The 17,299-nt window shown below is 48.2% G+C and overlaps 1 protein-coding gene across 1 annotated transcript in view; it reads right to left on the reverse strand.

Annotated features, from left to right (window-relative positions):
* Window positions 1-17,299, reverse strand: part of PLEKHA8 (pleckstrin homology domain containing A8) — a 353,037-nt gene that overhangs the window by 134,811 nt on the left and 200,927 nt on the right. The window contains exon 6 of the mRNA XM_069648916.1: window positions 10,147-10,187. Within this exon, the coding sequence (XP_069505017.1) occupies window positions 10,147-10,187 (41 nt within the window). The remainder of the gene's footprint in view (window positions 1-10,146; window positions 10,188-17,299) is intronic.

The raw sequence follows: 17,299 nt of genomic DNA on the forward strand, positions 1-17,299 counted from the left end.
CCTATGATGTAGGGTGCATCAAAAGCATAGGGGGAGTGAAAATAAAACTGAATAAAGGAGCAATCCTGCCCAGACTTAGACAATACCCACTGTCGAAGGAAGCAGATGAGGGCATTTATGAGACGATAAGCGCCCTCATTGAAAGGGGCATCCTGGTCCCATCAGAATCCCCTTGCAACACTGCTGTGTACCCTGTCCGCAAGACAAACGGGGGTTCACGGGGTTTTATACAAGATTTCAGACCCCTAAACCACATTATGGAAGCAGAATACCCAGTAGTGGCTAATCCGGCCACAATACTCTGCTGAATTCCTGCTGAGGCTACACGGTTCACTGTGACTGACCTCAAAAACGCCTTTTTCTCGATACCACTACACCCAGATTTTCAAGACATAATGAGCTTCATCTATCGCAATACAAAATGGAAACACACAGGACTTCCCCGAGGGTACTGCGAATCACTATCCATTTTCAACAGGGTGATCGAGATGGATCTAGGGAATATCAAGACAGAGTATGATTCTACAATATGTGGGTGACCTCTTCATCTGCAGCACCACAGAAGCGGAGTGCAGGAAGGACTCAGTTAAAATGCTCACTGTATTAGAAGAAAAAGGATACAAGGTAGACGAGGCAAAATTGCAATATTGTCAGGAGGAGGTTCTATACATAGGCCAAATTATAACTCAAAAGGGCAGGCACATAGCACCACAGAGGGCACAGACAATACTAAACACACCACAACCACAGACAGTACGAGCATTATAACAGTTCTCAGTCTTTGGAACTATTGTAGAGCCTGGGTGTTTGGCTACACCACATACACAGGACCCTTGCTTGCAGCCCTCAAAGAAACCCAAAGGGGAGAGAAAAAGCTGGGATGGACACGGGAAATGACGGAGGCATTCAACAAATTAAATGAAGCAATATCAATAGCATCAGTAGTGTGCACTCCTGATTATAAAAAGGAGTTTTCTTTATATTATCACACTCTGATGGGATGCCTCTGATGGGATGTTGAAGTCTCTAGACCTACCATTGCTCAATTGTGCGCCTAGGCTCACTTTTAGGCCAGCCCTCCCGACCTCCTTGAACTGGAATCCTGGGCTGGATCTCTCCGGTGGGGGTTCCTTAGACTCCCCAGCAGGGTGGCTGCCACCTGCTGCTGCACCTGTCGGTAAGAAGCAATGTTTACCCAACTGTTACCCATGACAACAAGCAGCTTTTCGGTTGGTCCAGTTGACCCCTTTGGGGAACTTTTGAAAACTTTGTAAACAACTAAAATGTAACTAAAAAAGGCGTTTTTTCCTGACTCACCCTTGGTGTGATTACGTTTCCTTGATAACGGTTTTATTATTTTATAAGATACCACTGATGTTCTATATATTTTTTTTGCTACATAAATAACAATGTCTTATTGTACTTTTCCTATAAAAAAGGTGTGGGTACATTTTTCCACTGGATGAGAACTGGGTCCCACTTGGGCACCGCAATCTCTGCCCATTTAAAGATTTACTAGACATGGTCCCTTTATAGAAACACTCAACTTTCCCTGTTGAATGGAATAGATCGCCCTACATTGCGATGATGTGCTACCCATGAAAAGGGACAGTAGAAAACTGAAGAGGAGATGGCAGAGCAAGAGACCAGCAGGAGCAAGGACTGACAGGAGAAGTGTGGAGCTGATGTTTGGCGCAGGGGAGGTATTGGTTAGTGGAGTACAAGTGGTTCTGCATTCTGGGTGTGCAAGCGTGTTCAGGAGAAGGAGTGAATGTGAAGTGCTTATGGGCATGAAACAAGGGGGTTGGAGCAGAAGGATGGGTGGTGGAGTAATAGCAGTAGTGCTTAAGAGGGAGTCAGAACACTGAAAGATGGAGGAGGGAAGAGAGTAGAAGATATCAGAGCAAGTAGGAGTGAAGGGGGGTGGCGTAAGTAGTGAGGAGAAATATCAGAGCAAGAGGAATAGTGGAGTATGCAGGCGTGACAGGAAGAAGACAGTTTCTGGAAGGCACAATTCACTATCCCTTTTAGGTGACAAATCAGTAGATAGCGTGGGGTCAGATAAGGTTAGGAAGACCCAGAAGCAGATTAGGTGGATCAGGTATTGGCCTATAGACAGTATGGAGAAAGCGTCCGAATATACTAACCTGGGAAATAAGGATGCCTCGGTTAGGGTGGACCTGGTGCTTATAGATGAGTGGGGTGCGGCCTTAGTACCCTGTCTGAAACTACAATATAAAACCCCTGGACTCTTCTCTAGGAGCAGGGGTGTTGATTCACCCATCTGTGATCAAAATAAAGGATCGGTTATTTTCTGTAGGAACAGGTTAGTTGCTTCACTGTCAATCTAGGAAACAACCCACCAGTCAAGGTTGCACAAATTAATAAACAATCTAGAGACAGTGGGGCACTCGTGTATGGCTATTTAAATGCAATATAATTCCAATAACAGACTATTGTATACAGATTCTTTTTTTATACTTAATATGTACTTTCCAAAGGGTATGCAATACCCAAGGTCACAACTCCATCCTATCAAACAAAGCACACATGACTTCAAAAGGGTAAATACATGTACGAAGCCAAAACGTAAAAAAACATTCAATAAAAGCACAAAAAACGAATGTCCAAAACCAATCCATAAAGAAAGTCAAAGCCTACAGGTGTTGCACCCTACTGGTCTACAATAACAGCACAAGGCGTGAGCCACTTCAGGGCCTCAACACAAATGAAACTGTTCAATTCATGTCTTCGGTAAATATTAAAGGCATGTCTAGTAAAAAAATGTATTTAAAAAATAGATAGGCAACATAAAAAAAAATAATAGCATTCTCTTTTTTTAAACTTCCTATGTAAAATTTTGAGCTATTCAAGCTCAAAATTCGCAAAAGCAAACACATGGGCGCATCCATTTTTAAAAATAAGCACTAGCTGTGTTTTTTTTTTCTAAGTTTTGCAGGCTGGAGGAGCCCGGAAAACTTATAGAAACTCGGAAAGAAAAACTGCAGCGTTGTCCAACACAACACCAGAAACACTTGGCTAACGCGCGCGGAGCGCAGAGAGATTGCACACCTCTGACGGGTCCACGAAGAAGTGTTAATGAAATTACACACCATCGCCTGAGTAACTAGAAAATACTACACAAGGATTTGGTTTACTACTTGAAGTACCTTATGCAAAACCTAACACCGTGACCAAGTTTTAACTGATCAGGGACACGAAGCATGTGACGACATGAAATGGAAAATAGGCCGACGATCACTTGGATACACTACTTGCGGAAGAGGATAAACTACGAAGAGTAAACATGGTCGCAATTGCATGAAATGTAAATAGTTATGCGCAAGCGCATCCACGGGCTCTAGAGTCTCTATTAACTATTTCATTGGGCAGGAGGAAATCCAGGTGCCCTAATTTAACATTGACAAGGCTGTGGAAAATGCTACGGGGTTGCAGAAGGCGCGTGGGCGAGCCCAAAAGCAACAGGAAGTCATCCCTCCGCTCGCGACGGGTTCATTTACATGCGTTCTATCTCTTGGAGTTCGAGGGGGACATTTGTGGAAGAAGCGTGCGTGGCCGTGCAGCGCTGAACTTTACGTGCACCATTTCAAACAGTCAGTGCATCCCTGAAATGAAGAGCTGGGATCAAATGTGAACACGTGCAGGGGTTCCAGAGATGGCGATCATCTCGAGTCCTGGAAAGAGGGACGATCTGGGCAAGTGTTTGACCTTATGCACTTAACGGACTTCACTAAATGTGGCATCATGATTGCCAGGGGACAAACTATAAACAAGTACGGGCAATGCCAACAGTTTGGGTGTTTGTGTAAGCATGGGAAAGGCACTTCCCAGGCACCGTCGCAGCGGTAGCAGGTGCAAAATGTTTCGAGTACCTGGGTAACTAAAAGCAGCGCATGTTAAAAGCTTAGAAAGTATGCACAACCAAAAATGTTTGCCAATGCTTGACTTCAGTGGCTTTGCCCGTGCTTGTTTTTTGACAGGGCTTCATTGAAGGACACGCAGAGTGCTTATAAATCGAGTGGCTGAAGGCAGGCCTGGTTAAGACATTTCTATTACACCAGTAGCCTGTACACACTTCCAATTAAGTCATTAACTCTCAGAAGACTGCTTTGAATAAGCACTGGCAGGCACTTTGAATGCAAAGCCCGATGGTAAGGCTTGGTTAAAGTGAGCTCAAAGCGTTCCCATGAGGAGGTGTTTTGGGTGGGCAGAGACAGGAATGGGAGGATATGGCCAGAGGGATTAGCATGATCAGGCAATGGGTGGGCACATAACCAAACAGCACCCACAGACCCTGTGTCCCCCCTCATGTCATTCTTCCTCATCTGTACTACAATGCAATAGTTTCGCCTTATAGCCCAAACTAAAAGTAAAGCACAGCTATCAGGGGGAATGCCAGCAAAGACTTTGAAGTAAAGACAGATGCAGCAACGACTGGGTTATCTTTATGTTTCCTAGAAGGTTGTGGTCAGGGCAAGTTGAAGAAACTTGGTATTCAGGAGGACATTAGATGCGGCTCACTAATGAACAAATGGGGTGGCGTTGGCTGATGTACCGCCATGCAGTTGGGGCCCCAGACACTGGATCCGTTTGAGATGGTAACGGGTGGGCAGAAGAGTGCCAAGAGGAATGTGGACGAAGAAACACAGTAATGCTTTCACATATTTCCCTGGGTCTCCTGGCTATCGGTGTGGGCAGAGGAGTACAGCAAAAATGGTGGGGGGCACACTTCCAGTGCCCCCCCCCCTCCCGCCCCCAATGAAAGTGCACAGACCAGAGTTAATAGCAGGCTGCAAAAGACTTACCAGATTTAAGATTGTGTCAATGTCTGGGACGGAATGTACAATTGAAAGGAGAGAACGTTGTTGCACTCTTTTTTTTAATTATAAAGTTGTTTTAATCAAGTAAACTAGATTTTTCAACAAATTACAAAAATACAAAAATGTTGTTAAAAATTCATTGACAAGATTTAAAACATTCTTAAAACAAGAAACAAATGAAGTATATTTAACAATTCAACTTAATCGAATCAAACCAACAAGACAAAACAACAACAAGTCTTCATTTAAAGACAGTAATGATAATACATGAAAAGATATCCAACCTTATTCAAAGGTTAAGCACAGAGGAGATATGCATATGATCATAATTTTCTCTGGATCGATCCCTTATCTATCAATTTCAAACTGTACAAGAAATTCAAAATGGCATATCTCAATGACTGTCTATTAGTATGAAACAACAGATCCCACAATCTGTATTATGTGATTCATCAATAAGGGTTTTAGATACTTGATTCTTTGCATAAGTAACGCAGGACAGCTTGAACACATATGTTTCAGGGTTTCTGGAGAGACCTTGCAGAAACGACAGGAACGCTCATGCTCAGATATTAGTTTGTGTTTATCTGGTAGTCCATTGGTTGGCCAAAGATTCAATAGATAGCGCAGGAAATCATCACGCAGCCGTGAACTGGGGAACATGGCTAAATAACTTTCGATTTTACCATAACGTTTCAGATTAAATGGAGTATTTCAAACTGCACTATCGTTCACAGTGGCCGAGGCACAGTGGGTGGGTGGGTACCAGGCACAGAGTGAGGGCTCTGCAACCGACGGGCATCATGGGTACCATCCTCAAAGGGGCTATACAAACAGGAATGGTGTGATTTGATGAAAAGCAGATGAATACAGGGGGCACGTTCGGGGACAGATTTCTCGTGAATGCCAAGTTGGCAGGGGAAGCCCTTCACAAAAACTGGAGGTGGTATGAGCCTTTAAGAGGGTGGGGGGAAATCCAGCTCTGTACGCCAGGTGGTTGCTGAATGCTGCTGATGAAACCACTCCCTGCTCGGCCTTGGATACATCCATTCCTTCCGTCGTTGGCTTTGTTCACCATCTTGTATTTGTGCATCGCCTGTGCTGAGCCAGCCCCATCTCCCTGCAGCCTCCGCAGTCTTACCTTCGCCCAACTGCTCATTGGCCACCTGTCGCAGCTCACTTATCTTCTCTGTAGACGAGCCAGGTGAAAAATCCCAAAATATAACCTTCAGACTGTGGGCGTTCCTTTGCTTGTGTCCCCACTTAACATACGAACCTGCAACCTTACGTGGAGTATATTACTTCCAGAACGATATTCTGATATCTGCTATGTCGGAGGCGGATCATGACGCCAAGCTTCTGGGGGTGTTGCAGATTTTACAACAGAAAGGTCTTCCCTTAAAGATTGAAAAATGCAAGATAAAGAAAAGTGAGGTGACCTATCTTGGGCATTGCATTGCTCCCCTTTTCAATAACAGCATAGGTGTGCTCAAAGGTTTCAAACATCCAATAGTATTGAAAAGGGGAGCAAGAGCTGCTGTACATAAGTTGAGGAATATACCTGTTGGCACCCGCGAACCATTGAAAAGAGAATTAGAAAAGTTATGCTCTCAAGACATCAATGCCTCCTTGAGAGTTTCACTCCATGGCAGGTTGTTTGCTACAGCCAACTGAATGACATCCTTTATGAAGCGGTTCATTCTCTCTACTAATCCATTGCCCATGGGATGATATAAGGCTGTGGTCTTGTCTTTGATAGCTCTCTCTTTGAGGAACCCTTGCACCTCTTGCAACATGAATTGTGCACCATTGTCTGATATTAATTCCTGAGGCTCACCCTCTCTGTTGAAAATTTCCTCCAAAAACGTTTTAACTTTTATTGCAGACACTGACTCTTCTACAATACCACACTCTACCCACTTCGAGGTGTAATTAATCAAAACAATGATATACACTTTGTGCAGTTCTAATATCTCATATGGACCTGAAATATCAATGGCCAACTTTGTCCAAACTGAATCCGGTATCGCTATGGGTAGTAGTGGTGTAGCTCTGGTAACCTTCCCTTTATCAGCATCTGTTGCTTCTTCAACCCCTTGAAATAAAAGGCAACACTGGGTGGAGAGACAGCAGCAAACAATCACCACAAAGCCTCCAGGAGCCGCTCCCAAAAAAAACGCTCACAGCTACACAGCATCATCCAGCTCATGGATCCTGTGAATCCTTCAGGGACAGCTTTTTCTAATTGTCTGCAACATCTCATTTGGACTGGCTCCAAGCCCCTCTAATGTTGTACCATGGGCTCCCAGCCCATCCAAGCACTGCAAGTGCTGACTTGGGCACTATGCCTCTCCAGCAATGCCATGGGCTCCAAGCCCGCAAGTGTATTCATGGGCTACAAGTCTCTTAGGTGCAGGTACGGGCTCCAAACCAACGCTGGAATGGCCCCCAGGACCCTCCTCTGCTCCAGGCGCTTTGCACATTAGCCACCAATCTTCCGTTTAACAACAGGTAAAGGATGTGGATTTTGTAAGCTTGTGGGAACCGCTAGTCAAATGCAAGGTTTCAAACACTAGTTGTGTTTGTGTTGTGCGTCTGATCTTGCACAACGAACAGTAGAAGAGCAGAAGCAAGAGAGTGTGGACAAGAGAGCAAGGTTCTCCATGCATGTAGGGAAACTGTTTCTAGGCTGCCCAGAATTCCACCAGGCACCCAAAGAACCCTCTCCCAAATGGTACAGCTCCCCGGGAACCCGGTTAGTTTATGAGGGCTCTTTCTAGGTGATTGACCCCATTTGTGGACTCCTACAAAACATTTTCCCATGGCATGGAGCTGGCCAACAGTCCGTTTTGGAGTGAGCATGACCTTCCAGCGCTCAAGCAAGACCTTCACATGCTTTGAGGGTCATCTTGGCGGTTGCTTATACAGGCTCATTGCTTCCACAGCAAGATAAAGCGTTATCTGAGGGCTAGGGCGACACGTCCCAAGACATAGGGGCTCATTACAGGGTTGCCAGTATCTGGTGGGTAATTCCAGCAACCAGGGGTGTTGCTAGGTCTGGAAAAGATCAGGGGCTAAACTAATGTCAGGACTGGCAGGACTCAGGGCGAGGTAGCATTTGGGTTGTAGCAGTATCCGGTCATTCCATCTAAACCCAAACCATCACATTTTTTTCATCGAAATACCATTCCATTGAATGGTCATTTCGTTGAAAAAAATGTGATGGTTCCATCGACATGTTATGTGTAAGTATTAGGGTTGGGTTAAGGGTAGGGCTAGGGTTAGTTTAAGGGTTAAATTAGGATTAGTGAAGGGGCTTGGGTTAGTTTAAGGGTTACATTAGGGTTAGGGCCAGGGCTAGGGTTGGGGCTTGGGTTAGATTAAGGGTTAAGTTAGGGTTGGCGGCGTGGGGTTCAGAGGGAGAACCCCCCCATATTAAAAAAAAAAAAGGTTACAAGGGGCTGGCCAGCGCTGAAAGTTCAGTACTGGACAGTGCCATGTAACGTTTTAAAGTTACAAGAAATGCATGCAAATGCTACTTTTTACATGTAAAAGTGCATTTCCATTGCAACCAGACCATGAATATTGTCGATGGACTGGTTTAGATGGAATTGCACTTTCACATGTAAAATATAGGTTGTCGATGCTTTGGCATTCGACTGTTTGTAGTCGATGCTTTTGCAAGTCAATCCTTTATTTTCGAGGGACTCACTATAAACCGTTGTAGCACCTGAGCTTCTATCCGGGGCTACAACCAAAAGACCCTGGGCTATAGCCCCCTGAGCCCCCCACCTTAGCAACGCCTATGCCGGCAACCCTGCCTTACAGACTGGGCTGCCTGATATTACTGGAACATTACTGGCAGCAGAGTAACGGTAAGTTTGCATTCCCATGGAGTCCCGTAGAACTCCATGGGATAGGACTGCCCGAATCACCAGCAGAGGCATTTATCTGCCAGTAGGGTCCTGATCTACTGGCAGGTCAGGCCTGCAGGGGTATCCGTTGCCCCTACCGGCAGACCTGCGTTTTGCCGGTCCAGAATAAACACTGATGCCGGAATCACCAGCATTTATTACGGACCGGCAAACATGTTCCGAGGCCCATAGTTTAGTACTCTGATTCCCGGTAGAGACTGGGAAACAGGAGACCAAGAAAGGCACATATTTGCGTGTGCATCTATTTTTTAGGGCGTGGTTAGATAGCTAAGCTCATCAGGCACCAATCAGCTGAAGACTGGGCATACACTCAAACCAGGCAACGAAACATGTCAGCTGGATAAGTACACGTTAGTTTGTCACACCTTGATCTGAGCTGCTTAGACACCCATTACAGCCCCACAGAACCGCAGGGCTGGTGGTGGGGGGGGTCTATTTGTGTCCACAGCGCCTTACACAAAGGCGCTTTACACATTTAATGAGATGGTACAAAACATGAGTGATGGCAAGGAATAACAGAATACAACTGAAAGAAAAAGAACAAGAGAAAACATACAGAAGGGAAAGTGGGTGGATGGGCCATAACGAACAGCAAATATGGAAGTCAAGCAGCATGGTGAAGTTTACGAGACAAAAACAAGCCACCTCCCAGAACAAAAGAAATTAGAGGAACCAATTCAAAAGTTACGAACATAAAAAATAGTAACAGCCTATCACACCGAAGAGACAATAAGCACAGCTCCAGGAATACCTCCAGGGCAAAAATGGCTCGAAGTGATAGGAGCTAAAACATGAGCAGAATTTAAGAAAGCAAGGATTTCCTTGGGCATGAAAACCCCTTTCAACGTGGATGACAGTGGCAACAATGCCTCAAAAGGACTCCCCATGTTGGGAACACTGGCCACTGCAGGGCCATGGCAGAGGAATGCAGAAAGCACAGGAGACACATTGAAAGCCAGCATGATCTCGCACACCAAGTTCTGAAGGAGCAGTTTTTAAAAGAAAGGCCAGCCCACCAGAACTCCAACAACGCCGCCAGCCCACCCAGTCGCCAGCAGTGATATCTCACGCCACCAACCACAACAAGGGTGCCCTCTAGACCGTGGGTGGACTTGGAGCCAGCCAGGAGCAAGAGCACACGACAACAGCCTCTCCAGTAGAGCCAAGAACGGTCAACATTGATGGTGTTGTGCACAAGTCTGTGTCCAGTTATTTGTTCAGGGAATGAAGCCAACAATCCCCGCTAACAAACTGAGAACAGCGACTGGAAGGTGTGCAATGCACGCAGGTCAATGGCAAGAGCATCGGATCAAGAACATGTATAACTTGACAACATAACCGCAATAAATACGTAAGGCACGGGAGCTCACCTTTCCATCTTTGTATGACTCGACAACATGGGAGGTCCGACCTAAACATGGAAATAGAAGATTAACATTAATGCTCGGTGGAGTCACGGCTGCATGCAATGCTGATCCAAGGGGCAAAGTGCAAAATAAATGGGCCGATCAAAGCAAGCAAATGTAGCATCTATGCCAGTGAAGGTCTACCCATGCCAATGGCTCTTCTCAGTTAGCCTGAGGAGTGACGGCTGGAAGGTTTCTGAATTAAGCTTAACCACGGACATTGCTCTAGGAAGCACTCGAGAGCATCAATTGATTTGCAGCCTACCAGGGGATTACAGAAGGGTAAAGACCAGATGACAATCAGGCTTGGTCCCATCCCAAAAGGAGCGGTCCTGCCCGAGCTGCTAGGTCACATGCTCGGCAGCTTTATCGACCCTGCGAGATCTCAAGGCAGGGGCATTAACGACTGCTCGGATTGCTTCTTGCTGGTCCTAAGATACAAGGGTAATGAAGGTGTAACCACTGCAGCAGTGTGCCAGGCTTCCCAGTGGAAAGGTTCCAGGACAGGGAGCACACGTGAATGCAAGCCATCCATCCATCCGGACACTGGTGGTCCAGACCAAAGATATGCTTTCCAACAGTATGGTGGCCATAGGTGCAAACATCAAAAGGAGCGTGCAAGGTTAACAAATACAACAGTCTAAACCAGGGGTGTCAAATTCAGATAGGGGGGCGGTTTAGATTCAAAAGCATTGCCCTCTGGCTGCACCACTGGAGCTATGAAAATTACAAGCACGATATAGGTCATGTAGAACTCGCCTGTACACAAGTGTTTGTAGGTGCGACAAGACAAGGAAGGGAAGAAAGAGGCGGGACAAAACAAACAATCTTCCTGGGCTATGTCTCATGTGCACAGAGGGCAGCGTGAAGGATAGGGAAAGGGGGAGTGCAATCAGGACGGCATTACTCAATAAGTGCAGCCAGAGCAGCGCAGCGCTAGGTAAATGCAAGGAGGCAGGGCACTGTAGAGTTAGTGTTACAGCCCCCGAATGAGCGGTAGGCCCAGAGGCAGTGCGTGGAAGTCTTTGTGTAGGAGCCTGGTACCTAGTGAGACTCCGAGGGTAGCCGACCATCAGTCAGCACAGCAGACGGGTAGCTCAGCAGGGGAGAGCAGGAGGGGAAGCAGAGGCGAAAAGCAAGGTCTTCAACTGCTTCCAGAACTCCAGGTGGTCCGGCTCAAGTTTGAGAGGGGCAGGGAGGGCACTCCAGAGGGAGGCTGGTGGATTTTCAAAGCGGTTAGTGCAGACAAGCAAAGTGAGCACACCTGTAATCTCTCAGGAGGGCTCACAGGGTATTTCCCTCTTGGGAAATGTCTACAAATAAGTCAAAAGGCTGCATTTCATAGCCCAAATTTCAAGACAACTAGGATACAAAAAAAACATTTTATAGGATTTAACGTTTCGATAGGTTAACAAATATTGCAACTCTTCATATGCCAGATCACCAACGGAACACAGGAGCATGGACGTGCCAATCGGAGAATAGCGCCCACAACAGACACATTGAATGTACAGTTGACCCACCTAGATTCGTACCACGTCATCACTGACGCCGAGCCTAATACACTGCTACTAACATAATGGGAAATGACACGAACGGCTTCCTTTTAAATGTTGTTGTGCAAGACTTTCTTTGAAGTAATGGTGATGCTGCTCCAGCAACACTGAGCTCGAAACGTCAGCTGCTAGTTCCATAACAAAGGAAGCCATTTTGTTTAGGCTATTTAACAGGCGTCAGCCTTGACATCCTTGGAATGGTATATTCCCAGGCTCCAGCGATGCTTGATGTGGCAATTTAGGGGGATTTTTCCATTTTACAACTGTTTGGTGTTTTTCATTGGCTTTGAAGGCAAGCGAGGCGTCCCAACCGCACTGCCCTGCTGCATTCCTTTTTGCTCTGGGACACTGACCACATTCCTCTTTAGGGTACCAGTACTAGGAGGCCCACCCAGCACACTAGTATCCATGTTTCTTTCATGGCAGCACACCCAACCATAGGAGAAGTGCTGCCAGCCCCACCCCACCCTAAAGAGCCCACCTACCAGGTCGTCACCCCAGCCTTTGTGTCAGGTGTATTTTACATGTGCAGCACAAGCCACTTTGCATGGCGTGCTGTGGGGGGCACTTTGTGTCCCTTTTCTTTGGTTACTTCCCAGGATATATCTGAAGAGGATGGTGGCTATTGCAGGAACATTGCATGCTGCCTTCGGGTCCGCAACAATGCATTTAGGAGGACCACATACTCCCCATGGCTCCCCTGCATGCTTGAAGCGCTGCCCAAGATGTCATGGCCTTAGTCGGTGGGCATCCTTTCTTCAGCACCTTCACAGGCTCCGAGTTCTCTCAGGATACAGAACCAGAAGCCACTGCAACAGGACCCTGTCAGAGGCCGCTGCTCTGCAATGTGCATTGCCCGTGCGTGCAGGAAGAAGGGGGCCTCAGGGATCTGATCCGACCCCAGGCTTTATCCTGGGCACCCCTAGTCTAAACTGCGGCAATGGCAAGCCATGGCAATGTTTAAGTGAACAATCATTGAGGAAAGTCCGATTTTGAAAAATGAATGTGATTAAGAAAGGTCATGAAGACAACCATCTGACACTACTAAAAGACGCATACACCTTGAAAAAAATATACATTAAATAGCTAGATCAATGAAATGGGTCTGGGAAGATAGCAACACAACGTTTTTCAATAATTCCATTCTGTATCAGACTAAACAAGAACATATCTAGATGTCGACTGCCTTTCAACTAGTTCACATCAAATAGTAGACTCGTGTGTATTCTTCTGGACTAGTGGAAATGGGCAGTGTCCGATTATATGAACAGTCCGCTTGGAGTGGGGAGGCGACTGGCACAATGGCAGGAGGGGTGGAGGCTGGGGGCAGGGGGAGCATGCAGTAGTCATTTTCTTGCCCATGCCTGCTTCGGGACTGGTGGAAGGGAAAGGTTCATAGCGTGCAATGATAGCCAGCTTGGTGTGGGGAGGCGACTGGTACAATGGCAGGAGGGGTGGAGGCTGGGGGCAGGGGGAGCATACAGTAGTCATTTTCTTGTCCATGCCTGCTTCGGGACTGGTGGAAGGGAAAGGTTCCTAGTGTGCAATGATAGCCGGCTTGGTGTGGGAGGCGGCTGGCACACTGGCAGGAGGGGTGGAGGCTGGGGGAGCATACAGTAGTCATTTTCTTGCCCATGCCTGCTTCGGGACTGGTGGAAGGGAAAGGTTCCTAGTGTGCAATGATAGTCCGCTTGGTGTGGGGAGGCGGCTGGCACACTGGCAGGAGGGGTGGAGGCTGGGGGCACGGGGAGCATACAGTAGTCATTTTCTTGCCCATGACTTCTTCGGGACTGGTGGAAAGGAAAGGTTCCTAGTGTGCAATGATAGTCCGCTTGGTGTGGGGGAGGCGGCTGGCACACTGGCAGGAGGGGTGGAGGCTGGGGGCAGGGGGAGCATACAGTAGTCAGTTTCTTGCCCATGCCTGCTTCGGGACTGGTGGAAGGGAAAGGTTCCTAGTGTGCAATGATAGTCCGCTTGGTGTGTGGAGGCGGCTGGCAGACTGGCAGCGGGGGAGCAGGCTGGGGGCAGGGGGAGCATACAGTAGTCATTTTCTTGTCCATGCCTGCTTCGGGACTGGTGGAAGGGAAAGGTTCCTAGTGTGCAATGATAGCCGGCTTGGTGTGTGGAGGCGGCTGGCAGACTGGCAGCGGGGGAGCAGGCTGGGGGCAGGGGGAGCATACAGTAGTCATTTTCTTGTCCATGCCTGCTTCGGGACTGGTGGAAGGGAAAGGTTCCTAGTGTGCAATGATAGCCAGCTTGGTGTGGGGGGGCGGCTGGCACACTGGCAGGAGGGGTGGAGGCTGGGGGCAGGGGGAGCATACAGTAGTCATTTTCTTGTCCATGCCTGCTTCGGGACTGGTGGAAGGAAAAGGTTCCTAGTGTGCAATGATAGCCAGCTTGGTGTGGGGGGGCGGCTGGCACACTGTCAGGAGGGGTGGAGGCTGGGGGCAGGGGGAGCATACAGTAGTCATTTTCTTGTCCATGCCTGCTTCGGGACTGGTGGAAGGGAAAGGTTCCTAGTGTGCAATGATAGCCGGCTTGGTGTGTGGAGGCGGCTGGCAGACTGGCAGCGGGGGAGCAGGCTGGGGGAGCATACAGTAGTCATTTTCTTGTCCATGCCTGCTTCGGGACTGGTGGAAGGGAAAGGTTCCTAGTGTGCAATGATAGCCAGCTTGGTGTGGGGGGGCGGCTGGCACACTGGCAGGAGGGGTGGAGGCTGGGGGCAGGGGGAGCATACAGTAGTCATTTTCTTGTCCATGCCTGCTTCGGGACTGGTGGAAGGGAAAGGTTCCTAGTGTGCAATGATAGCCGGCTTGGTGTGTGGTGGCGGCTGGCACACTGGCAGGAGGGGTGGAGGCTGGGGGCAGGGGGAGCATACAGTAGTCATTTTCTTGTCCATGCCTGCTTCGGGACTGGTGGAAAGGAAAGGTTCCTAGTGTGCAATGATAGCCAGCTTGGTGTGGGGGGCGGCTGGCACACTGGCAGGAGGGGGGAGGCTGGGGGCAGGGGGAGCATACAGTAGTCATTTTCTTGTCCATGCCTGCTTCGGGACTGGTGGAAGGGAAAGGTTCCTAGTGTGCAATGATAGCCGGCTTGGTGTGGGAGGCGGCTGGCACACTGGCAGGAGGGGTGGAGGCTGGGGGAGCATACAGTAGTCATTTTCTTGTCCATGCCTGCTTCGGGACTGGTGGAAGGGAAAGGTTCCTAGTGTGCAATGATAGCCGGCTTGGTGTGTGGAGGCGACTGGCACAATGGCAGGAGGGGTGGAGGCTGGGGGCAGGGGGAGCATGCAGTAGTCATTTTCTTGTCCATGCCTGCTTCGGGACTGGTGGAAGGGAAAGGTTCCTAGTGTGCAATGATAGCCAGCTTGGTGTGGGGGGCGGCTGGCACACTGGCAGGAGGGGGGAGGCTGGGGGCAGGGGGAGCATACAGTAGTCATTTTATTGTCCATGCCTGCTTCGGGACTGGTGGAAGGGAAAGGTTCCTAGTGTGCAATGATAGTCCGCTTGGTGTGTGGAGGCGGCTGGCACACTGGCAGGAGGGGTGGAGGCTCGGGGCAGGGGGAGCATACAGTAGTCATTTTCTTGTCCATGCCTGCTTCGGGACTGGTGGAAAGGAAAGGTTCCTAGTGTGCAATGATAGCCAGCTTGGTGTGGGGGGGCGGCTGGCACACTGGTAGGAGGGGTGGAGGCTGGGGGCAGGGGGAGCTTACAGTAGTCATTTTCTTGTCCATGCCTGCTTCGGGACTGGTGGAAGGGAAAGGTTCATAGCGTGCAATGATAGCCAGCTTGGTGTGGGGAGGCGGCTGGCACACTGGCAGGAGGGGTGGAGGCTCGGGGCAGGGGGAGCATACAGTAGTCATTTTCTTGCCCATGCCTGCTTCGGGACTGGTGGAAGGGAAAGGTTCATAGCGTGCAATGATAGCCAGCTTGGTGTGGGGAGGCGGCTGGCACACTGGCAGGAGGGGTGGAGGCTCGGGGCAGGGGGAGCATACAGTAGTCATTTTCTTGCCCATGCCTGCTTCAGGACTGGTGGAAGGGAAAGGTTCCTAGTGTGCAATGATAGCCAGCTTGGTGTGGGGAGGCGGCTGGCAGACTGGCAGCGGGGGAGGAGTGGGCTTACAGAGTTTGTTCTGGAAATGGTGGGGATTCCTCATTAAAGCTCGAATGCCACATGGAAAAACAACACATTAGCATTTTCCAATGACTGTTGACAGCCCATATGTGCAGTCATGGGGTAGAGGGAGGCGTGGATAGTTTGGATGATTGGGTAAAGTTGCAAGAGCAGTGGCTGCAGAGTGTGTTGCATCTCCTGTGCAAGAACCGGGAGGTGCTAGAAAGGGTGGCTGCTTACAACTGAGAATGACAGCAGTCAAGTTGAAAACGGCGTGGACCTGGTAAAAGATAGACAATGGACAGTATGTGAGACAGCTACTAGACACCTATCCATCTATAGGAGACTGGTTACCTTTCCCTTACTCTTTAGGTACAACAATGAGCCCACACCATTTTACTTTTAATGCTGCTCATCACTTTTTGCGCAAACAACTAGAGAGAGCGCATATCGTATTATCATAAATTAAGTATTTTCTTTTATTTTGAGAAAGGTTTACAACGTACAAAATTATAAAACTGCTAAAGTCAGCCAAACAACGAACATATTCAAAGAGGTTTTGAAAAAAGGATCACTACAACGAATCTAGTAAGCACACAATATAGCAAAACACATGATACAATGATTAGTTAATTGGTAATCTGTACTCGGGATCTGTAAAACAGTCTTAATCTACAACAGTTTTTAGTTTTGAGAGTCCAGACTGATTTGCTACTTTGCTATGCGTTTTTCGGTTATATGAGAACACTAAAAAAATACGCGATATTGGGTTTTGTCTCAAGTCGACACGCTTTTCAGCTCTTTAATCATGAGGCGCTGGTACCCACGTACTCGCGTGTTTAATGATTAGAGCCATCTTCAGCACATACATGTGGCTCTCGCACTTCCCTTGGGTTAAGGCAGGTAACATGGGGGTCACAAGGGAATGCTTCGAGCCAGTCGAAATACTCGCTTCTGCCCGATTTCTTCCCAAGGGTCTCCTTATTTCCCTCAAAAGGATTTCTGTCCCTTCTTATTCTTTCCCTCTTGGATCAGAAATGGAACAAGGCAGTCTCTTCCTGTTGTAGAGTCTTAGTACAGGCCTCGGTCTTATTCATAATGCCGGGAAGGAAATCTAGCAGCAGAAGCCTAATGCATCGACTTCACTTAGCGCTGCAGACAGCTACTAGGGCCATCAAGTCCATGGCAGACTAGAGGGAAAGGGGGAGGGCCCTCCTAAAAACCGTAAACGTTTAGCTTATTTGCAACTAAGGAGATGGATGTGGCCAGGTTCAGGTGGTTGAGTCAGGGAGTGAAGAAACTTTGAGCAGCAGAGCTAACAGACTGTCCTGCATCATACTGCTGAGGGAGCTGCAGTAGAGGAATGATCAGGTGATCCATGTGTAACCTGCCTTACACTGCGGAGGGAGCTGCAGTAGAGGAATGTTCAGGTGATCCATGTGCAACCT

Source organism: Ambystoma mexicanum, chromosome 2q, assembly GCF_040938575.1.
Source record: "Ambystoma mexicanum isolate Mex_15411 chromosome 2q, UKY_AmexF1_1, whole genome shotgun sequence".
In the NCBI taxonomy this organism is placed as follows: Eukaryota; Metazoa; Chordata; class Amphibia; order Caudata; family Ambystomatidae; genus Ambystoma; species Ambystoma mexicanum.